The sequence below is a fragment of the Falco rusticolus genome, chromosome 4, assembly GCF_015220075.1.
Source record: "Falco rusticolus isolate bFalRus1 chromosome 4, bFalRus1.pri, whole genome shotgun sequence".
NCBI lineage: Eukaryota > Metazoa > Chordata > Aves > Falconiformes > Falconidae > Falco > Falco rusticolus.
Window position 1 is genome coordinate 76,089,299 of NC_051190.1, and position 23,969 is coordinate 76,113,267.

The 23,969-nt window shown below is 38.4% G+C and overlaps 1 protein-coding gene across 4 annotated transcripts in view; it reads right to left on the reverse strand.

The window, feature by feature from the left end:
• Positions 1–2,199: 2,199 nt before the first annotated feature.
• The window catches only part of CDK6 (cyclin dependent kinase 6), a 147,399-nt gene continuing 125,629 nt past the window's right edge, over positions 2,200–23,969 (reverse strand). For all 4 annotated transcript variants that reach the window (XM_037382433.1, XM_037382430.1, XM_037382431.1 and 1 more), the window contains exons 6-8: positions 21,565–21,615; positions 17,467–17,602; positions 2,200–15,664 (exon numbers count right to left, since the gene is read on the reverse strand). In XM_037382433.1, coding sequence (XP_037238330.1) covers positions 15,518–15,664; positions 17,467–17,602; positions 21,565–21,615 — 334 coding nt within the window. In that variant the 3' untranslated portion in view covers positions 2,200–15,517. The remainder of the gene's footprint in view (positions 15,665–17,466; positions 17,603–21,564; positions 21,616–23,969) is intronic.

Consider the following 23,969-nt stretch of genomic DNA (forward strand, 5'->3'; position numbering starts at 1 on the left):
TCTGTCTGTCTGTGACACGGTGGTAGAGCTGCCGTTGTCCGGGGGCTTCAGCTCAGCTGCAGAAGTCTAGGCAACACCTAAGCCGCGGCAAGTCTGCCAGGACAGAAGTACTCTTCAGAAATGTTTTGACCAAATCTGAACCAGGATTATTCACCCAATGCTTTGTGCTGCGAGGCTTGGAGCTGGTGCCTGGTGCCTGGAAATATGAAGACTTGCTGTTGCGGGAAGGCAGGGGTGTGGGGTCCCTCCCTCCCTCTGCAGGCAGTGGCAAGGGAGTCTCTGCTAGGCACTTGAGTATTTTAATTAGACTCCCATTAGCTTTTTTTTCCTGGCTGCGAAGGAGGCTTGGGAGTCCAGCCAGGCAATTCAGCCAGCTAAATCAGATTTCTAAAAATGGATGAAAATACTTAGAGAAAGGACTTCTGTGTGACAGGAGACTGAAAGATGACCTTGTTTATCAAAGGGGGCAAAAAAAAAATAATAAAAGCAATACAACTGATGGATGTAAAATGAGGAATGATATATACTGTAATCTTGCTTTCCGTGTATCAGTAAGTGGCAGGCAAATGACAGACAAAGACAATGCATTTAAATCTTTTTAAATTAACACTTGTTTCTATGGTGCTAATAAGCATGTGACATCTAGTGTCAGATAATTTTGAAGCAAAGAGAATGAGAACATTTAAGTGAATAATAAGAAGAATAGCATTTGTGCTTATTTCTACAACGTCCTTAGTATTTTGCTTAATGGATTTTTTTTTTTCATGTATTTTTTTCTTCCATAATTGGGTTTTATGAACTTCATGCAGGGGGTAAGACACCTTCTCAAGCTGAGGACTAGGAAGAAAATTCCCAAATTTGTTCCATAGTTGTCCACAGACTGTTGGATTTTATTCTGTGGTATCTTGCCCTGAGCACTGTCAGAGAGAAAACACTGGATAGTGTCCAGAACTGTATGGCAGCTCTTATATAATCTGTTAAATAAATATCGCCATGATTTTATTCCTTTTTTGCAACAGATTAGCTACGGCTAACATGGGTATTTATGATGGCGACTCTTCTGCTCAGCTACAGGCCTCACTGCGGCTGATTTTGTGTCTGTCCCTGGCTGGACTGCTGCTCGTAATCTTATAATGCGCTTAAAGACTAATCTGGGATGTCACATAATGTAAAGGTAGCTGCTGTTTTTATTTAATGCTGTCACACCTGCAGTGTATGTAACTATGTTTTGTAAAGGACTTTCATGGTTCCTTATAGTTTCTAGGGGCAGCACAAAGTTTTGGTTCTGTTGTAAAAACCTTTGTGGCTTTGGAGTCTGGTTAGCTTTGCAGTCATTTCTCTCTAGAGTTTTCATCCAGAAACTGAAATCTGTTTGGAAGCTTGAGCTAACTAACAGTTTTTAAGATTCCTGTGTCTGGTGGCTCATTGGAGGCCTCATTAGTAGGAATTACTTGTATTCTGCTCTAAAGAGCACTTAATGATTTTTACAGTAAGCTGAAGCTTTATTTGTGTGGTTTTGATGAGGATGTTTTTGTTGGTTAGGAGTAAAGACAGAAAATATGCATCTGGTTTTAGAGTCTGATGCTGTGTTGTTTTGTGTGACTTGGAACACACACTTTTACCATTTCTGTATACGCAGAAATGTCACTAGTCACAGCCAACCAAGAACGGTCCATCAATAAAGTGTGCTCAGCTTCTCCAAAGATGGAAGATGAAAGGAGCAGAATCTTTAGGAATACACAAATACTAGGCATACTCGCACAAAAATTGGGTCAAGGAACATTTGGAGGAAATACTGTGTTTCATGAAGGACTGAGAGCCATTACAGCAGAATGAAAGCACAACTTGCCTAAACCAAAACAAAGAAGATTTCAGCAAGGACAAACTAGTGCTGAACCACATAGCATTCATAGCAATTGCAACAATGTCATGCCTTTGAAAGAAAAAGTAATCACTCAAATTTATTTTTTTTTACATGCAATTCATCCATGGTAAGCAATAAAGTAGTCCAGAAATGAGAAATCAGGACAAATGAGGTTAGATTTTTATAGAAATAAAGGTATATGGTAAGGTGCTGGGAAGGGTGTGCATGTGCTTACGTTTCTGTGTCTGGTTATGCATATGTTCACTGATTTTCTAGAATACCCAGGGTGTTGAAAAAAAAAAATTGCCAACAGAAAAACCAGAAAACAATGTTGCTAATTTTCTGTCTTTAATATACAATACTTACTGCATTTGTATTTATTTTACATTTTTAGATAAAAGAAAAAATATAGCTAGAAAGGTGAAGTAAACCTCAGGAAAGCAGTTTTAAATACAAAAGTAATATTTTGCCTTTTCACTTTCCAATAATTTGGGAATGACTAAAAAGAACTTGAGACCGTGAAAATTTTTATTATATTGATTTTCATACTGAACCATCAGCACCCAACAATAAATACACATCTTTGCTTTTCTTGCACTGCCAGCAGCAAAACGTTCAGTTCCAAAGGACTGTAATTCTGATATAATACAATATTGATAACCTTCTGTGTGCCTTAATTTAATTTCTCTGTATTGACACATGATTATTTTTTGCAGTCAACCATCTTTACAAACTTGTAAAAGCTAAAGAATATGTTATATGGTAAGGTGCATGCTCCGGTGAACTTCAATGCAGTCAATGTAAAGTAGCCCCAGCTGAGGGTGTTCTTAAAGCAGAAAGCCCTGTAGAGTGAAATTTGGGACACAGAGCAGGCATGCAGTTAGATCAAAGGGCTTTGAAAGCTTGCAAAGGGAGCTCTAGAGTTTCCAAATTGTTTGCATTACTTCCCAGCCTTTCTGTACAGCAGAAACATACTTTTTTCCAATGCATATATGGTAATCGGCAGCTGTGCAAGAAGGGGAGAGAGGCTGCAAGATTTCATGTACAGTGATGGTGCAATGCTTTTATATACCACAGTTTGCATGTTGTAGCCCCTTTATGTCACATTGATGACTAAAAGGTAAATCATTATATGTGAGTAACAATTCAAGAAATCACTATTACATCTTTCTGTACCCCTGTAGGTGATAGTGCATTTCACACATAGGTGATTTTAATGCTGAATGCGAAGAATGTGAAGAACACTGAATAGTTAACTATTAAGCACACAGAATAAACAAAATGATGCACCTTTAAAAGAAACAGTAACACATGCACCTTTTCATGTTTGTACCCTGATTAAAAGAACATCATGACTTTCAAGTATGAAGTGATACAGTGAAATCATGTCCTGTGAATAGGATTCAATGGTGTCTAGGTAGTACAGTCTGCACCGTAGGTAACTTTCCATCTTGCAAAATAAAATCCCACTGCGTAAGTAGGTAAAGTGACTTGAAATGATAAAACTTGACATGCCAGCTGTTTTGCTGGTATAAGCTGATACAATGCTGTAGAAGTCAACAGGACTATGCTGATTTTCATCAGCTTTCATGCCCTAAGGTGAATGCAAAAAAAATATTTGACACTGCTTTGCATGTTTTCCTTGAATTATCAAATCCTAGACACCTCCAGAGCACATGATATTTTATGACAAAAAGGGGGGAAAAAAGAGAAAAAGTAACCCAAACAGCATTACAGGCTGTTTTAACCTTCTGAAATTTTTTTGTGTGTTATATTTTGCAAAACCATACTGAGAAATAAAGGTACCAGACGGATTTTGATTTGCCAATGGATATTGGTCTGATGTAGTATCAATTAACAAAGCTACTCTGGATGTGTCTTAGAAGCTGTCCTTGCTGTTCATAGTATTCTGTAAACCTGAAAACACAAGTTTTAATAATGCCTTTTGAGAACATATCTCATCTTGCAGATTCTGAAACCAGTATGCTGTGAGAGTTACAAACAGGCTTAACTTCGTATGTCTTCTGTTAACTGCAGTGGGATTTGTGACGTGTAAGATAGGCACACATGGAGTGTCTGGAGCAGTAAGAACTGAATCTTATTTCTGATACATTACTATACCTGCATCATGCTTTTCTCCACATATCCCAATGCCCCTAAGAAGTGCACTTCTGAACTTTTGTATAACAAAGTAACGAATAGAAATTTTGAGAGAAATAATGTAACTAGAGTTAAGATTTTTATCACACATTACCATTTATATAGTATTCTTGCTGATTTACTAAGCTTAACTACCTTTATATAGACCTGAGCTGCCTGACACTGAAATTTGTAGACTTACAAGGTCAAATTCTTGGTTTAATTTAACTGTAGTCGGTGGAATTACAACAAGAGTAAATTACGCTAAATGATTTAAAATACTTTGAAACCCCAATCCTATTTTATGCAATTTTCCATGCACACACAAAAAAAATACTGAATTTCGCTGCCTCTATGCTTTTCTTTAGCCAACAATCTTACTTAAAGCCCAGATGGGCAACTTTATCATTGAAAAAAACCTTCTTCAGTTACAAGATGCCACACAAACTTGGCCCCTGGCTTCAGCAACTGGAATCGACACATACCTGCTGGACTGCTATGAACAATATCAAGCCAATGGCAGCCTATGTAATGTTTTCTATTTTTAATTTTTCAGACAACATTCCCCCAGTATGTGTAAAATTAGCTCTACAATAGCATTTCAAAGTAATCTGCTTATTCCTTTACATATTAAAACAAACAAAAATACCCTAAAGCATAAAAAATACTATATCTGAACACACATACTACTCTAGTTGCAAAACTCAATGTACAGTATGAAGCTTACTTATAATTTTTTTTGACTGATCTAGCTTTCTGCCTCTCTATGAAACTAGCTTCACTTCAACAACCAAAATGTATACTAAATGCAAATAAACAATAAAGCAGCAAGACTCGACACGTTTTTTGGCAACTACCCTCTCACAGGACTAGTGTGTTTTCGTAAGAAATAATATACTGAATTATAATAGCAATAATTTAGGTTAATGTCAAATAACTTGCAGATAAATGTGCCCACATCTTCAATAAACACTGACACCACTTACTGGTGTCCTGGTGCTGTTATTAACCATGTGTCCTCACAACTACAGTCAATTACTAAAGGAAAGCCTTTTTCTGCAAATACCTTTGTGAGCAACTATAGTCACATGAGTAACCCCTCTCAGCTCTGTGGGACTGCTCAGGTGAGGTACGGTATTCATGTGCTTGCATACTGAGGCCTTCAGACTGAAGAGTATCAAGCTAGTGAGGAAATACAAATACACACTGTTACACAGAAAGTAGAAGACATACAGATGAAAGCACCCTGTGATGCTTCCAAGAGTTATAATATAAACACCATTTCCAAAGTATAGTTCAACTTCTAAGACATCATTTTGAGGGTGCAATTTTTCTTTAACTAGAGCATTCAAAGACATTATACTTTTAAAGCTGTTCAAAGCAATGCAGCTAAATAATACATTAAAAATAAAACCCATATGAGATTCAATGGCAGATATAGACCACGTAAATGAACTGGAATGAAACGGACCATAAATACATTAATATGAATGCCGAAAAGAATTTACAAAGAAATTAAAGACTGAAAGGAAAGAATAAACAGGTGCCTGTGGGCTTGGTTTCAGTGCCAAAATCATACAGCTTTATGTAGAAAATAGATTCTAGCAGAAAAATAAATGGCATCTTTATATTTTCTCTATCTTAAGTATCTTAAAATGTATTTCTCACTTTAACAGAAGTGACTGCCTTGCCTGTGAAAGATGCCTGGCTAAGAATCCCCGAGACTCTTTCAGGCACTGTTTCAATTGGAACCAGCTCTCATTTCTTACTGAAAAGCACCGCCATAATGTAGACTTTTGCCTACATTGTTGTGACTCTAAGTGGGTTGTAGGAGGGGAGTTCAGTCTCTAGGAAAAGAGGTTTTGGACACTGTGGAGAATGTTATTTAACAGTGCTGAATGCAAGGAAGGTGTCATGGGTATCGAATTCTATTTGTTGGAATCTAAACAGAGACAACTGGTTCACTTAATATTGACCACCAGAGAGCCATCAGAAATTTTAGACAGTGCTGGCCTGCTCTGGTTTTGAGCTGCTAAACTAATTCTTTTCTATTCAACTTATGCACAATAGGAAGGTGAACAGTGGTGGTGGAGATGAAATCAAACAAATCAAAACAAAATGAAGCTGGAAAACCACTGGTTGCTAGACACCTAAGGAGAAAAAGGAAAGGATGGATCCATCTTTGCAATCCCTTCAGCCTTTTAATTTCACGACACTGCAGTCCTTCTATCATGTTATGATAGGTAACTTCAGTTCAAAATGTTCATGGCAAAAACTTTCAGATGAGCGCATCCCTGCTGAGCTTATGTAAGTCACCTTGCACAGCCTTATATCCACAAACTTCTTGCCAGCATCCAGTTTTTGAAGTACTTTTTGTTGTAGTTGCAACACAGTTACAGCCACCTTTGTTGCAAAGGACTCCAAGATAAAGTCCCTGCAAGAAATCACGATGGATTTTGGGTTTTGCTGGGAAAAAGATTGAGAAGCACTTCTTATTTACTTAGCACTCTGCAGACCCAGGCTATATTTTGAACTGTGTGGGATTTTTTTCTATCACCAATGAAGAATGATTGAGATACATCATCATCCACCTGGAATAAAACATCTTGTCTTTTCCCACAGCATGTCCAGAATTCAGTCATCAGAGAGCTTTCTTAGGGCACTTCTGACAACGCTGCTGTTTAAAATGCAAAACAGTCAACTGTCATAGAAACAGTAAGCATACTGTCCCCTCTAGATTCTAGAAAGACTTTTCCTTGGGAGAATATATTGGGGATTAAGGTCCTTGTGGCAGGGCTCTGTACTCAAAACTGCCATAGCAAAAAGCAAAGGAATGAGCTTGATTGCCTACATGTGCCCAAGTTGTCTTGAGAAATGGGGACTTTCATATAAGGAAGAATTGTTATATGGTTGCTCTGCCTCATGCTGGGAGGAAATCTCTCCCTGGGAATAGTGGTCTTGGGGAAGGGGAATAGAAGGGGGTAAGCAGTAGGAGGCTGGCATTGCTAGTCGTGTTTGCCTTCATAACAGAAACATCACTGGCTGCTCTTGTAAACATGTACATCGCAGACAGTTGTCCAGGGATCTTTGATCCTTAGTAAATAATCTTCTGAATCAAAAATTGTTTTGGCTGATCAAACACATTATGTTCAATGTAATTTATTCTAGCTCATCTCTTCACTTGAACCAAAAAATGTCAAAGTAGCACACACCTTGCCATACTCTACAGTTCCTAATGAGAAGCAAGGAAAAACTATAGTATAAATCACTGGCTGCCTGCAGACTTGGGGGGCTGCAGAATCACAAGGTAGCAATTTTGCTCACAGCTTCTTAAGTCTCTGTGGAAGTATCAGCAGGGTCAGATACAAGTGACAGGTAATTAAGTGTCACTGCAGTGGGAGGAAGCGGGCTGCTGAAGGACTGTTGAGGAGGGGACTCCCCAGGGCTTCTTTCACAGTGTCACAGTAGGATGATCTGGGATAAGGAAAGGACAGCTTGAGTGGCTGGGTGATCTGTCACTGTATGTATTTAACAAATGCCAGAGAACTACTGTGTAGAATTAGAGGCTTCCAATCCCTGGAACTGTGAAATTTGCCTCTGTGCCAAGCCTAGCTGCTCACGCCTAATGGAAGGACCAAAATTAGCCGCTCTGTGCCAACACTTACCCAGCCACCCACACACGTGGACTAAACACAACAAAATGGCAAACAGGCCGTATATTCTGTAATTTTGGAATATGCGTGTATTGTGGCATCACAATAATTAATGGTAGCTCTCAGATTGGCACTGCAGCTCAGAAAGCTCCATTCCTGCTGTACAACCTACAAACAGACTTTTTTTTTTCCATGGCAGATGGTTTCTGCAGTATTTCTTATACTGGGTGTCAGGCAGATTTGCTAGGGTCTCAGACTTGCTCCTGTAAGATGGTGAACCACCTGGACAAATCCAGCAAAACTTGCACGCGGATAATCTTATCAAAATCCAGGTGCTCAAAAACATGCTGTTTTGGATTGCCATAGGATTTTCCATTTGTGGCAGGAGTCAGCTCCCAATGCATGATGATACGGCACACTAATGGACGCTGTTAGTGACTCTCCTATGTCTGCAGATGAACTAAAGGCAGTGGCTGTGTGGCCAGCTTAATTGCTCTCAAGCTGTCTTGTAAGACTTTTTTAAAGTATCTACACAGAAAAACTTCTAGCTTCTGCAAAATCTGATTTAAAAAATAGAGCTGTTGCTATGTTGAAAAACTGCACTGGAACTCATGACTTGAGTTGGCATAATAAGTATCTGGAACTAAAATCCTATGCAAGAGTCTTGCTTTATCATCTTATGCTTATGAAACTGACAAGAGAAAACAAAACACGTGGAAAAAAAGTCTTCCCCCTACACTTATACGTAACTTTTCCACATACTCAAATTCACTTGCCAAAGTTGTCCTGCACTCTCCAAATCTCTGCCCATTTTCCCTGTCTTTTCAGCACTTCACAACTTTCCCCCCTCACCTAGCTCCTCAAAATTGATCCTAACATTCAAGAAAAGGCTGAGGATTTGCACAACATGACATACATATGAAACATAAAGGCTGCATATTGTAGAAAGTTGATTACAAACTCTGCAGAAGTAATGGCATGAAGGAACCTGACAGTATGAAAATTCATTTTCCATTCAGTGGCAGAGACAGTGCTCTTTGGCTGGGTTTAAAGTGAGCATGTCAATGGGAGCAAGTATCCATTTAAATATTAGAAAATGTGTTTTTTTCTGGCATGTGGATGGGTTTAAGGTGCAAATACGGAAAGCTAAATAATGCAGATGCAAATTTAGCTTGCTCAAAAATGGACAGCTAGCTTGACAGCTTTCCAGCATATCCATGTAGACATCACTAAAGTAAATCACAAGTTAAACATCACCTGTTTTCCCTCCTCTTTTTAGCCAAACAGTATAGGTTGCTTTAGTGCAAATGAACATTAAAATGGCAGTTAGAGTAAGTTCATACTTGGGTGCTTTTCTTCCATAAAACCCTGTGAACTTTGCAAGGTCAGTGAAAAAGTATCTGTTTCAATGCACTTTTAACACACATTGTTTGTATTTACATTTTTTCATGTTATAAATACCCTCCTTTTCACTTATCCCAACAGTATTTTCCCAATAGTTCCTTAGAGTTTGTTGTTTTAAAAAGAAGGCAATAGCGTTTGTCTGATCTTTTTTGAAAAAAAAAAAAACCAAAACCCTACTCTACCACAATCACCCAGTATCAAAATATCCATAGCAGAATCTCTCACTGACGTTGGGCTGGAAGAAGCCCACTAATATATTCTAACACAGATAAAACATTTAATCTGAAGGAAAATATGCCATATGGTTAGGGAGTTTTGGTTTATCTTAGCTGTTTTGCACAGTCTTTCAATGAAGGCTGGAAATTAGAATATTGCAGAGGCTCTCAAAGGACTTTATGTAAGTCAAAGCAAAATTTCCAGTAACTTTACTCACAGCAGCCTTGGGCTTTTCTGCTTTTAAAAGCATTTAAGCATGGTGCTGGGTAATTTCAGCTTCCGCTGAACACATAGAGAACTGATGGTATCTACTTGGCCTTGCAGAATCATTTTTGAGAAGTGTCTATTTGATTCAGTTCTGTTTGGGTGCCTATCACTGTATGAATTAAAAAAGTATACAAAAATTTTCACAAACATTTTAAAATGGAAAAATATATCAGTTTCAAAATTCTGAGTGTTACAGCTAAAGAATGGTTTTTAGCTGGGTTCTACAAGAACCTAATGAGCCATTTCTATTATCTGTGCACACTATGCCGAAGTGTTTTCTATGGTTCTAATATACCACAATAGTGTATATAGTGCATATCAGTATGCAATACTTGCTAAGCATCAAACTAAAGGGAAGAAATAACCCTTGGTAAAAGTATATTTGTCAGTTCACATGTCCATATCTTCCTTCTTTTAATGGCCTAGTTTATTTAAAATGATAAGAAAGCTTCTTATTGCTTTACCTAAATTATTGGCATTTGATGCTCTAGCCTGGTCCAGAAACCAGAATTATGTTACAGCCACTACCTAACAATTTCCAAAACAAAGGGATGTAATAAAATAAACAGCTCAAAAATAAAGCTCCTGTTTGAATTGTACAGATGGTTAGACTGTTAATTCTGTAATTGTGTTTTTGCACACCTGAACTGTACTTGGACCATCCACCACCCCCACCCCCAGATATGAAAATGAAACCTGGAAGATTAAACACATAAAATCCCATTTAGTTTTCTAGACACTGTTTCTGAACCTTTAAGCAATCTGTATACTGCAATACTTGGTAATGAAAAAGAAGCAAAAGTGATAGCTTATTGACAGTCAGTTACTGAAGATTTCAGTATACATGTTATTGTTCTCTGTGAAAGTAAAAATACATTTCTTGAATTTTCCTACATTGCTGCAGTCTGGAGAAATGTTTTTTTCTAATATACTAATTTCAAGAAAATAATTTACACATTAAGAGAGTGTGAAATCCTATTAACATAAAAAAAGATCTTGATATTTAGAAGCAGTTTTGTAGCAATAAAATAAATACGTTAGGTTCCTAAGTGTGTGAGCAATTCAAGCTTCAAGCATAACACAATAAAATCACTCTAATAGCCTAGTATCTTCTAATTCACATTGTAGATAAAAATCAATCTATTCCTGAAACTATTGCATATGAAAAATACTAGAGAAGTGGTTCTGTAAAACAGAGTTCTTAGAATAAACTTCCTCATTATTCAACTGCATCTTATACATTAACATAGTTAATTTACGTGGTCTTTAAACTAAACTATGTGGTTTATGATTCATATACATATTTGACAACTGATGTGTTTTCAGTTGTGAGTCAGAGAAGTGCTCCAAGTTTGTTGGCTAAAAGACCAAACCAGCATGTTTTCTCTTTATTTTCCACATTAAAGTTAGCTTAATACCTAACAGCAGAGAGAATCACATGTATAATAAAACATGCTCCTCAAAGTCAGTGAGTGAACCTGTAAAAAGTAGTATGGCATGGTATTTTCTTCTTATGAGTGTAAAAACCACATAAGAGTTACGATGCTGGATACCATCTCCCATGCAGAACATGCTCAAATGCTACAGCCTACTGCTTCCTTTGATGTGAAAGGCTCTATACACATAGCACCAAATTTCAATATTTTGCAAACATGCAATCCTCATTTTTTTGGTGTGTTTTAGGACAGGAACAACAGTGAAAGGTACTCTAACATTTGCCATTGTGGAGTAATAGGCTGAAAAAAAACCCTGGAGGCTATTTTTAGAATTTTACTTGGCACACAGAAGGCAACATAGGTGTATGCAAAACTAAGGCTAAGGAATGAGGTGCACAAAGAAATTATTTTTTAATCATTGGTTCTGGGCTGCCAGACTACAAGAAGCAACACTCGGTAATAGGGATGTAGGGGGCACCTACACTGTGTAGCTATTGAAAATCTGGAAGAATCTTGTTTGAAATAGCACCTGTGAGCATCACTGAAACCTGTTTCCATGAGGGAGCTTAAGGAGAAGAACTGGAGAGCTAGAGTGAGTGTGGAGACAGGATGAAGAGAAAAAAGGACTGCTCCAAATGGATTGCTATGATTCAGCAATTAGCACTTCACTAGCTGGCTTGGCTGATTTTTCTCCTTGGCTATTGGGTCTGTTTTTCCTGCAGAATTACGTAGTGGTGATAAAAAAAAGGTTGGTGGGAGACAGAATTTGCTCCTTCCATTACTTAGAACACCGTGTTCTCTGCTGAGAAGAGCACAGTGCCTGGTTGTGGGTGCTCTAGGAGCTGAATAGCTACATTTATTTTTAATATATTTTTTGTTATTCAGAGGTTTTCAGCTGCTGTTGAACTGCTCCTGTAGAACACATACATGCATAGTTATTGCTAAGAAGAATTGCGCTCTGGAGTCTTATTTAAAGGGTCTGTGAAGAGTTTTCATTACAGTCTGGAACATGCGTGTGAAGGAGCACTTTCTTTTTCACATATACAATTCCTACATCCTACGCATATGGCAGTAATGAGTAAAGGCACTGAAATACTCGCGCTAGACCAGTGAAATAAAAAGAGCAAGGGCATGGGCTCGAGCACAGTCCCACAGTTGTCTGTACTGTCTAATTATCTGCATGATTCCTGGCACGATTTTAGCCAGCGCCAGCACTTTGCCCAGCCAGAAAACAGGCTTTCTCAGTTTAGTAGTGTAAGTGAAGCCCCACGGTTTGGCAGAGAAGACTGGAGTAAGAGAAAGCCTATAGCGTGTCAAATGGAATTTCTTCCTAAAGAGATTTTGAAAAGGAGGTAATTTGAAAAGTCATTGGTCCTTTGAATCTAGGCCCTTGTCACCACAAGGATCCCATTAGATAAATAATTTCCCTAACCCTGTTAAGACAGAACTTAGATTTCTTTTTTTGTTCCTGCCATTCCCACTGGAAGGATGTTTCAGAATGTGACGACTAAACAGTCCTCCTCAAGCTGTTCTTCTGAATACCCCCATTTATAACTTGATCCTGTATTAGACAACATACAGCACCACGCTGCAGAAGCTCTGCTTCTGATTCTGTAAGCCAGCCCCTTCTTTTCTCTGTCGCTTTCTGAGCTCTTCCTTTGATACTGTTGATTGGGAAACACTGCTCCAGTAGTTAATACGTGATTTGTATATTCTCATTAGATTTTGGGCCAACACTAGCCTTTAGCTGAAAGTGTTCCCTTGACTCCCTTTTTCTTCTACCCTAATAATGTCCTACATTCAGCAATCATATTACCTTCTAGCCTTTCCTTCACTAAGCTTAATACAACGAGCTCTTCTAACATGACGCACATTTCTAGCTGAGAGTTTTCAGTCTAATTTGAAAATACCTTCTCCTCCCCTACATTTTCACCCTATCTTAATTGTTGGAGAGCTCTGGGAGAGTTCCCTGACAGCTACTGGAAAGCCACACCAGCCGAATGCCCTGGTGAAGTATGTATGATAGCTCATCACTAGGTAAAATGTGAAATTTTTAGAAAGTGCTGACCTGCATAGAAATTTTTTTTCATTGTTACTGTTAACAAGATCCTCCTGAATTTTGGCGCTGTTTATTGTTCTAATTAGTGTTTAAAAAAGGTTAGCAAAAAACCCTTCATTCTGGCCCATCCTCTTCTATGAATGTTAAAGCCTACTCACACTCGGGTCCACTGACCCATGGAGGAATAGGGCTGGGGCAACACCGGTGCAATGGGTTCACAGTTCCCTTTGGATGTAGGAACACAGGCAAGGCCAAGATTGGAGGCTTAGCTGCCGTGACTTCTCCCTGGCCTTCAGCTTGCCGCCCATAGAGCTTTCAAAATTCTTGTGTTATGCATCTGTAGTATCTCTGTATCTGCAGATGCCTCGTGCATGCTCTTGCCAGGTCTAATTTGCAGCTTGCCTGTTCATGCTGGTTGGTTTTGCATAGGCATCACTCTGGGCATGAAGAAAAGCGCAGGCCACTGCATGCATGCATGCAAGTGGTCCTTTGAAAATCTGGCTTATTTGAAACAGACCTAATTTAACCATACGTTGCATACTTATGTGTCTAACAGTAACAAAAAGCTTTATCCAAGAGACAGATAAGATCCACTCGCTATCCTAGCAATGGACCATGTCCCAGACAGTGCAGATACCTGAAACAGAGTTAACAGTGAAGTTTGCAACAACAGCCAGTCTATCACAGGACTGAGAAGCCTGCCAGGGAGACGGCTACAAGTTCCCATGCCACAGCTGGAAAAATTACATTGCTCAACTCATTGCTAAGGCCCTGCTTCTGCCAAGCATGCTGGGAATGAGCATATACTGCTGGCTCACAAGCTAGACAACATGAAATAGAGACGAGGAAGAGAGAAGCCTAAGGGACTATCACAGGAGCAAACAAAGCTAGCTGCCTCACTTATCATCAGCTATACTGCAATAGTGTATATTTATGGTTTTATGGTAAGGCCTAACTCGTTGGACCAATACTTTCCCCCAAGTCATATCCAGGTAAATGCACTAAAGTCATGCTAGGGAACAGCTTTTATGGATTAAAAATATTTCTTTTTTTTCCAAGTACAGTATTAAAAAAATAAAAGCTTCTTTTAAAAATACTGAAAATATATTTTAGTTAAGGTAAAAATACTAAATATAAAATTTTAATCTAATATTTAAAATAACTGTGCTATAAAGGTGTGTGAATTGGTTAATTATTTTGACATTCAATAACGGCACATTAACCCTAGTGAAGAAGCATGTGCCCGTATACCCACATGGTGGTTTAGGAGAGAAGCTCATGCATTTCTGCATAGAAAACAAATCTGCTTAATAAATGACGTCTGAGGGATTTTGAGACAGTAATGTTCATGCATTTGTGATGCATGGAGGGGCAGGGGGTGTTTCAGGTAAGGCAGCGCAGTATACAGCATACAATTCAGCACAAATATGTATCTGTGCTTATTACAGGTATAGGATTCTCTGCTTCTGAACTGGAAGTATTTTTTCTATTTTCCTTTTTGGTTGATAATAAAACAGGATGAAGGTGAAAATCTGTATTGATTTGCATTGGCTCTGCTCATGTCTTTCAAGCTGCATATCAGAAAAATTGGAATGAGATAAAGAAAATATGCTTGCAGCTGTTTCCAGTGGGGAAATGATGGGTTAGATGATGGGCTAAAATGTGTCTGGATTTCAGCACAAACTGAAAGAGTCTTTAAGAAAAGGACTCTAGAAGTTTTTTAAAACACTTGTTTGTTGCAACATGCATATAAACGTAGCTAGATAATAACTCGTTTGTGTATGAAAAAACCTAAATTTTGAGACATTTATTATGATCACCATCATCATTGTTATTTTTATAGAGCAATGAAATGATAAAATAATCCATCCAAGTTTACAAGTGGGGAAGCACCTGCATATATGCTATAAAAGAACAGTAGCTGGATGTATTAATGCGTGTATCAGCTAACTGCAGGTTGCAGAGATCTGATATTTCAATGCCATTCTTTAAGTATCACTGTAAAAGATCACATCATCATCATCACAATAATAATCATAATAATAATAATAATAATAATTAAAAAAAGTACCAAATCATGCTTCAGCAGCTAGAGAGAGAGAGATTGCATCATGTTTTGGCAGTGACTTGATCATCCTACTCCACACTGGCAGCATTCAATATTAAAAGGATAAAATGGCAGCAAAACCGGTCAGCAGCTTCTCTTTGTCTGGAGTTCTCCCAGGTAGATAAACAAAACAAGAACAAAACAAACATAAAGCTGCAATGGGAGCAGGTCAAAGCCCTGGCCTTTGTGTTGCTCTGATGAAAGTAAACTAGATTGAATTCCTTGGATAAGCACATCACAATCCCAAAATAAAAGATAAGTGCATAAAACCTCCAAATAAGGATCTTCGCTAGAACAGCTATGTGGTTTGTATGGGACAGTGGCCTTGTCAGCTACACGTCTTGTTCATTTACGGTTCATCTTCAGTCAGCATTAAGATGCATTCACCTCACTGGAGTTTTGGCTGGATGACATGTGAGAGTCCAGATTCTCCTTGCATTTCTCCAGATCATGGAAATACGGGTGAGAGAGGGCAACGTAAGCAGACATTCTCTTGGCTGGATTGAACGCTAAGCATTTCTGTAAGTATGAAAAGAAGTTGGTTTTAACTAAAACATACAGTTAACAGTGCTAACTGCATATGTACACTAATGCCTGCCCCTTTAATTTATGATCAGTATGAGACACCGCAGGGTCTCAGTAGGTGCTGCATGATAGGATGACCATTCATATTAAAACAAGCAGTGGGGTCATAGTATATGAATATGGCATCCTCAAAGCTAATAGAAAATAACAAGTTAGAAAATTCAAGTATTCATAGTTTAGGAAATCCCAGAATTCAGGTTTTGCTGAATTCACATGCACAGGACGTGTCTAACAGATTCCAGAGAGGAACTATCAACGAAAAACTTGTGAATCCCCTTAGTGTTCAATGCGCTGTTCTTTTGTGGTTATACAAATATGGACAGCATCATAAAGTATATGTTCATTCCTAGGCTCAGCATTTCTATAGGTGTTGGGTCTTTGACTATAGCCTTTGTATGCTAATGTTTTGCGTTCAGTTTCTCCCTCTTCTAGTTGTATTTTGCTTGCTTTCTTTCCAGATCCTTATCCCAGCCTTTGTCCAGCCAGCACTGAAATCTCTCCCATAGCCTTGTATTTTACACTTTGTTCTTCTCATCTCCTTTAATCTCCAAATAATATTCTTCCTACTGTCCTTGTCTAACCACTCCCTACTCCCACCTTCTTTTCTTGTATAAGAATTTCTATCCTTTGACTTCTGAAACTTAATTCAGTGACTTCCAGTTCTACTCTCCCCTTTTATCTGTGGCTTCCAGTCCTCATCTCTTCACCTAACAGGAACAGCTTCCCTTCCCACCTCACCTTCTAGGTATGGATATTTGTCTTCTTCCTCCCCATCATGCCTGACACTCACTGAGCTCTCTGCCATATTTTATTCCTTGTTGTTCCCAGAATCTAATTCTTGTCCCACATGTAGCTTCCACTTCCAGGCTGCTTGCAAGCACAACAGATGCATTCCTTCCCTGTCCTTTCAAGTGTTCAGATGTAGTCCAGCTTACCACAGCTGTGAGCTGCAGTCATAAGGACAATTGTGGATGATCTGCTGTTCTGTAGAGATAACATTGGCCAGAGATAGCAGTTCCTGAAGGGATGCAGCAAGTCTTTCACCAATTGCACTGAGTCCACTCTGCTGAGCCCATGTGACCCAAGGTCTTTTAAAGGCTTCCAGAGAACAAATTTAGCTAGACTTGAACAAGCATGGCAAAAGGCAAACTGAGGCAAGGCCATTCCCTATATTCTATTCCAAGACTGAACTTTAGGGCTGGGGTTTATAGCATATCTATAAAAATGATGGAAATAATTTAATTTAATTCAGTGTTACCAATTGTACCAGCACAATGTTTGCTTCTGTTCAATCCTGCCATTTGTAAGAGGCAACAATTGCTGGATTCCAAATCTCAAGTTTTCAGTATTCAGATGTAATCTGCCTCTACAGCCTATTTTCTGCTTTGTACTGCGTCGACTACATAATGAAAAATGGTAGATCAGTTTTTGAACTCATGTCAGGCTTATACTATAAGAATGGCTGAGTCAGTGGCACAGCAGTGAGGATCTAAGCCTAAGGTCTACAGACAGGTCAAACAGGTACTTCTCTGACAGTTTTCTAGTCTCTGTTCTCAGCTCTGAAGCCAAAGGTGGTGTCTTTGTGCTGATGTTTCACACATTTACATGAATCTGTCTACCTACTTTTGAGCTTTTAATAACTCCATTAAATGGAAACATAAATGTTTCTTGGCATGCTGCATGTACAGCGGTAACTATCAGTCATGCAGCTTGGAGAACAACAAACAGAAACTCACAAGAAGCAAGTCTTTGCCCAGTTCGTCAATATCCGGTACAAATTTTTCAATAGGTTGTGCAGGTCTGGAAGTGAAAGCATTTCTTGGAAGGGCAATGTCATTAGGCCAGTCCTCTTCTTCTGGGAGTCCAATTACACTGCAGAAGGAAAACCATAACATTAGGTCTGAACATTTACGCAGTCTCCCCTTCATATTGAATATACTGAGTGGCATATACTGAATTGAATATACTGAGTTTATAAGTCTTCTTGTTTAAATGAGATTAACTGTGCAGTAGTGCACTGATCTTTGTGAACAAAGGCTGATGAGTATAGGTTCTCAGTGTGCTTGGTAGAAATCATTCTGTGGCCAGCACAATTTTCTGGCCTAGGTCTCAGTTTTCTGAGTCTTTTTGTTGAAAAAGGGCTGAGTGCTTTGGAAGAAAGTTGCTCAGCTCTTGACTGGATGGTGCAACATATGTCACTCCAGGATGATTAAAAGCAGTAAGTTTCAAAGGGGAATTGCATGCAAGGATCTTTATTCACAAGAATAGGGACTGAGAAAAGAGTGTGGGTCAAGATGAGGGTAAGGCAATAAAAGGGATGTTTCATCATGCTTCAAAGCTATGTGCAGTAATTGTTTCCCAAATTTAAACAATTTATTTGCTTCACAATGCAGGTTTTAAAGTTCAATTCAGAAGTGGCACAGGACTTGAGTGTGTTTATGGTTTGACTTTCAATTGTATTTTAGTTTTTCTCTACCCTTTAATAGAATATTTTGATTTCTTTTTATAATTTATTTCTTTATTCTTTAAATTCTAGAAGAATTTACTTACTAAATAATCGTGCTAAGGTTTAAAACCCAAATAAATGACATAGTAGGTAAACCTGCAACGATGGATCATGTCTTATATATCTTGTGTTTTGGTCAGATGCTAATATTTGTGGGGTTGAAACGCCAGTTTCTGAAGGCCGTTCTGGGAAAAGCCATACATTAATTGTCAGGTTTCAGGGAGAAATCAATTTTTTCAGCCTGTAAAATCAAGATTTTTAATGGAAACGCTGATAGGGTAAGAGAAGAAGGAACATGAAAAAACGTCCCTGCCTATTTGGGTCTGCACTAAGCCCAAGGCCACTAGGGAGCAGCATTGACCTTTCTTCTTACTGAGGCTGGTAGCAAGACCAGGTGAGGCCACGGGCCGGACACTTGGGTGTAAATCATGGGTTACTTCAGTGAACTTAGTGGAATTACTCCACATCTACCTACATGGACTTCAGATTGTAATTTGGCTCACCTAAAATACCTCCAAAAATTAATATGCCCTTAAAACAAGAGCACAGCTTGAAGGGCAAAGCAATTAAAAAGTCAGGACAGTTTAATTTTACTGTATCTGAAGATATCACCGCTCTTGGGAAATGGTAAGTTAAGACTATAAAAAATTGAGTTTGACTTTCATCACCACAGGTACGGTGAGGGCATAGGGCAGCTCCCTTGGCCACAGTGGTTAAAGGCACGTGATTACCTGTTCGAGGATCTGGGCCCGCATTAAATATAATACAAGCAGCATCATAGGAAGATGGGATAGTTAAATGTTTTAACAATGAAGTTTAACCTGCCATTCAAACGTGTTTGGTTAGTCCCAGTTTTTTTTTCACATTTGCATGAGAGAGCATGAACAGGGCAGAGTAAGCACAGGCACAGGCAAAGCCAACAAAAAGAAACAAGGAGGCAAGCTGTCAGACAGGTAGGGTGGACAAAACCAAGAGTGGAAAGGAGAAACATTTTTAGTTACACATTCAAAACTCTTAATAATGAATGTCTGAGTAGATGCCCTCATTCTGGTAGCACTACCATTTCAGTGACTAAGTTTGGGAGTATCTTGGATGAATTTCACCTCCTGCCAAAGGCTCGGGCTTGGTCTTGAGAAATGCCAAGTACTTTCCACTCCCATTGATCACAATGGGAGACAAGTCTGCTCAAACCATTGCAGCATTTAGCCTGAAATCTATGAGGCTATCCCACATGCTGTTGGTGTCCTGGAAAAGCAGAAAATGTTTTGGGCCACCTCTGAGGGATTTACCCTCAAATGTGGCGGAATTTTACCTGACACAAGACAGAATGCACATGTAAAGCAAATGTAGACCACAGCCCCATTATCTGAAAGAATGCATCAGTCCAGATGGCAGGAAAATCCCAAAACTACTTTCTGTCCAAATTAGTCTGCAGAATGAGTCACTACTGTAGAAAGAAACGATCCTCCTACAAGAAGAGCTATGCCTAACTGTAGGGTGTTCTCCAGCTGTGAAAACAAAAAATAAATGCTATTTAGCATACACCCCCTGCCCCCGACCACCCCCCCCCCGAACCCAAGAAATAAACTTTTGAACTATTTAGGGAGAACTGCACAAAAGAAGAAAAATCAAACTTTCTCTTTAAGTAGATGTTTAGAAATTCTTCTAAAATTAGCATGGCATTTTCTCTTCTCAATGAATACTTTTCTGCACAGGTAATCATGGCCCCTAGGGATGGAAAGATCCCCATCAGAGGCTGCCGCTAGCAGCTATGCATTTAATCCTAGCCCAGTTAATTTTGATTTTTCCCCTTAAATGTCATAAACAAATCAAAATCCTTAAAAAAAATCTCAGCTATGTCTTTTTAAACGATAAAATACGTTGTATGTATCAAAACTGTCTTCAGTTAATACAGCAGAATATTGTAGGACTAAAGGAGTAGCTCTGGCAGAAGAAAAAGTAAACTTCAAGGACTGATTTTTCTGGATTGGGCAGGAAGAGCTATTCAGCGCATGACAAATTACCCACGCAAGTGAGTCACATACACTGGTATGGTATGCAGGAAAGGGAAGTCAACTGTGTGAAACCAAGACCTGCAATTTAGGAACCTCATATTAAATAATGGAAATGCTTAGAAACAGATCTGTTATGATTTGAGAACTGGAAAAATGGTTAAACAGAGAAATTAATTATTTTTTCTGTTTAAGTTCTTCTCCTCAGAAATGTTATTATTTTCTCTTTGGAATATCTTCAAGGGAATAACACTTCAGCCTTCCCCGCCCCCCAACTCCTGCCCCACCATGTATTTCTTTTTTCATCTAGATCTCTCGATCCCTGCAGTTCCTCCATACAAAAAGGGAAGACAGAGGTGGAGGGGTGAATGGGCATTCATTCTCTGGAGTGGGACCAGCCCTATGTGGCTTTGATTTCCTAACTACATGATATGTGTACATCAGATCTTAAATTTACATGGTTCTTATAAATTCAGGAACATTCCTTGCTCTGAAGAGCTTTTACAAGCAAAAGTGATATAATCCTACTTAATTATCATTTCAGTAATATTGATAACTTATTTTCTTGTTTTTTAACTAAGAACATATTTTGGAAGAGAATTTTCTACCTCTGAGTGTCTAGAGCCTCCCCACCTCCTCAACCTATTTGTTATATCTAAAGAGGAAAATCACAAACTCCTAGAATTGTAAAATGGTTTTAAAATACAGCCAATTAGTTCATCTCTGGCAAAGCACATGTTAAAATGCTGATATTCCTTCTGTTCTCATAGTTACCTTTCTGACCCAAATATGAACTGTTAACAGGGTACATACTATATTTTAAAAGCTCAACTATTTTCTTATGTTCAGAAGTATTTTCTGCAAAGAAGCTGTTGGTAATAATCTCAGAGATTTCAGTTTAATAACAATTTTAAAGTATTCTAATGTTGTTTGCTGAAATACACAAAGAGTTTACTGAAAAATAAAAACCTCTGCGTTTTTTTATGTGAAGAGAATCTCTTGGATGGAACTGTTTAGGATATGCATGAATGGTACATGCACAATGTGTTTAAGATATTTAAAAAGCCCGAAACAGAAGTCCCTCATAACTTCCTGATGATGGCTGTTAGTTCTGCAGAACTATATTCCGTGTTGCTTCCTCCTCCCACTCTGACACAGAATAAACGGAAATATCATGTTGCGTACAGTAGCTATAGGAAATATGTTCTAGGAATACTTTGTTCTAGTCCCATTATTGCATAAAAACATGGCAAAGAAACCTCACAGTGTTACAAAGTTTAACAGATATTGACATAATGCAACTAGTTATTACTTACTCAAAGATTTTTCCTAGCTGATCAACGTCTGAATTTCCACGGAAGAGCGGTCTGAAAGAATAAAGAAATATTTTTAGGATGTGACTTGCTTTAATTAATGTGAATTTATGTTTGTAATTGACAAGTGCCAACGCAGGGTGAAAACATGTTGGTTTTCTTCAGACCTCACTTCTGCCTCCATGTTTTATCCATTCTGTGAGTGTACCTTTCGAGTTTCTACTAAAACTGATAAAAAAGGGGACAGATGAGAAACATTTTGGAATATGCTACTTTTGAAAAAATGTAATTCCATCCTTTAACATGAATGAAATAACTTTCTCTCAACTAATACTATCCTATGAATCACATAATTAACAAAATAGTTTTCACTATAAAGAACATACTTAAAATTGCTGTTTAGAGGGACAACGCTGGAGTGAATGTCATGCGATTCATTAAAACATTAAAATTAGAGATGAATTATTATGGATATAAATTCAAAATCAAATTTCTTGTATATTGGAAATGTTCTCCTAGGTTTAAGGGGCCAAATAAATGACAATGGATTTATGAAGGTCTGTAAAGAATGGGGTGTGAAACGGTACAGAATTTACCTTGGAGGAGAGGAATACTTCTGCTGCATAAATAAAGATATGTTTGGGAAAGAAACAAATTAATAGGCTGAATGTCCAAAGGCTTTCAGACAAAACAGTGACTAAAAATGCTTTCAGAGAGTGGTACACACTTCTTTTCAAAGTGCAATTTATAATGTTTTCACTCATCATTTATAAAATGCTATCACCCCATAGTGCCTAAGTAAAATATGAAATTCAAATGTGTATGGCTGTATAGCTGTATTGACATCTTTGTGTTGAATTCAGTAAGGTGTGATCAAAAGTGCAATTTTGTGTTTAAACTCCCAAGGCATTCCAACAGATTACTGATGGATCATTAAGGATCCAGCCAAGAATGAGGGCACCTGTGAAGATCAGGCCCCAGATGTTGCGCAGCATTTTGGTTCAACAAATGGTAAATTGCTCCAAGAAATGCAATTCAGACATATTGCAAACTGAGATACTAACTTCGTTTGACCAATAGCCAGGCTGCCCCTCTCACCTGCACCACAGCTCTTGGGAGTATAGTGCATGCTGTAAACTTATGGTTACATTTTCCAGAACTGTTCAACTGAGACCTGGTGACTTGACAATGCATATTCCCATGTTTTCATTGGTAGCTGTTGGTTATGAAGAAATGTCAGTTCTGCTTCTCTCTGCATACTCCTTTTCTTCCATCTGATACAGGTCCTTAACAACAGTGATAGCCAAAGACATCATTTCACTGTTGCTCTTCGTAGAAGACCTCTCCCATCTATACTTGGAGAACAAGGAGTACTCAGCTATAGTCTTTCCCTTCTCATTGCCCATACACAGGAGCAGGTATAGGATCTGGATCTCCTTTCACTAACCACGATTTAATTCTGAGAAATGCTGCTTTACATCTTGGCAGTCTCATACAAACAACAGAGCTTCATGTCACTGTTGCAGGTCCACACCAAATACAGTAAGTAGACTCAGGGCACTGTGATATTTCTCAGTTAGACATAAGAATCTCTGCAGAAATCTGTGCCACCAAGAAAAAGAATACAGCAATAACTGGAAGATATGCTGACTATCTTTGATGAACTAAACATGCATTTTGTCTCCTTCATGTTTGCTGCCATTCAGGTCATGTTGAATCAGCTCACACTGTGCAGGGGCATTGAGAGAATGATTTCATCAACTCTGATTTGAGACTATAGAACATCAGATTGAAACTGATGAGGTAAAATGCGGTAGCCTGTTACTTGTCCATAAAGGGCTTTATTTACTTTGATTCTGAATAAATCATAAATAATGGTATGCACTGCTTCCCAGACATACAAGACATTTACTAATTGCAGCCTCTTTGACAAGACTGTTTCAACTCATACTTAGAGGTTTTTGTATTTTTTTAAGCCAGCATTACTGGCTTCTACAAAAAAACCCAGAGCTTAACTTCACTCAGAGAGGAGCATCTACTTCTGCTGTAAGTTTTGGGCCTTATTTTCAAAATGGTCAGTAGCTAAAATGCTAGTATTGTTTGTGGCAGCAGACACAGTCCATACCTTCCAAAGTCAGACAATATGACAAAGTCTGACATTTATTTGAATGGCTGTTTAACATTATTAACATACGGTTACTCGGAGCATTTAATTTTGGCTCCAGCATTAGATTATTGTGCCCTTCAAACTAACAAAATCTACACAATCAAAGAATACTATCCATGCAAATGGAAAGCTGATTTAATGTTTTAAAATGTATGCTGAACCTTGTGTTAATGTGGAAGCTTGGCAAAGTCAGCCTTGTTCACAAATCACCTTAGGCAGTGTCATGCCAAAACAAGTATGA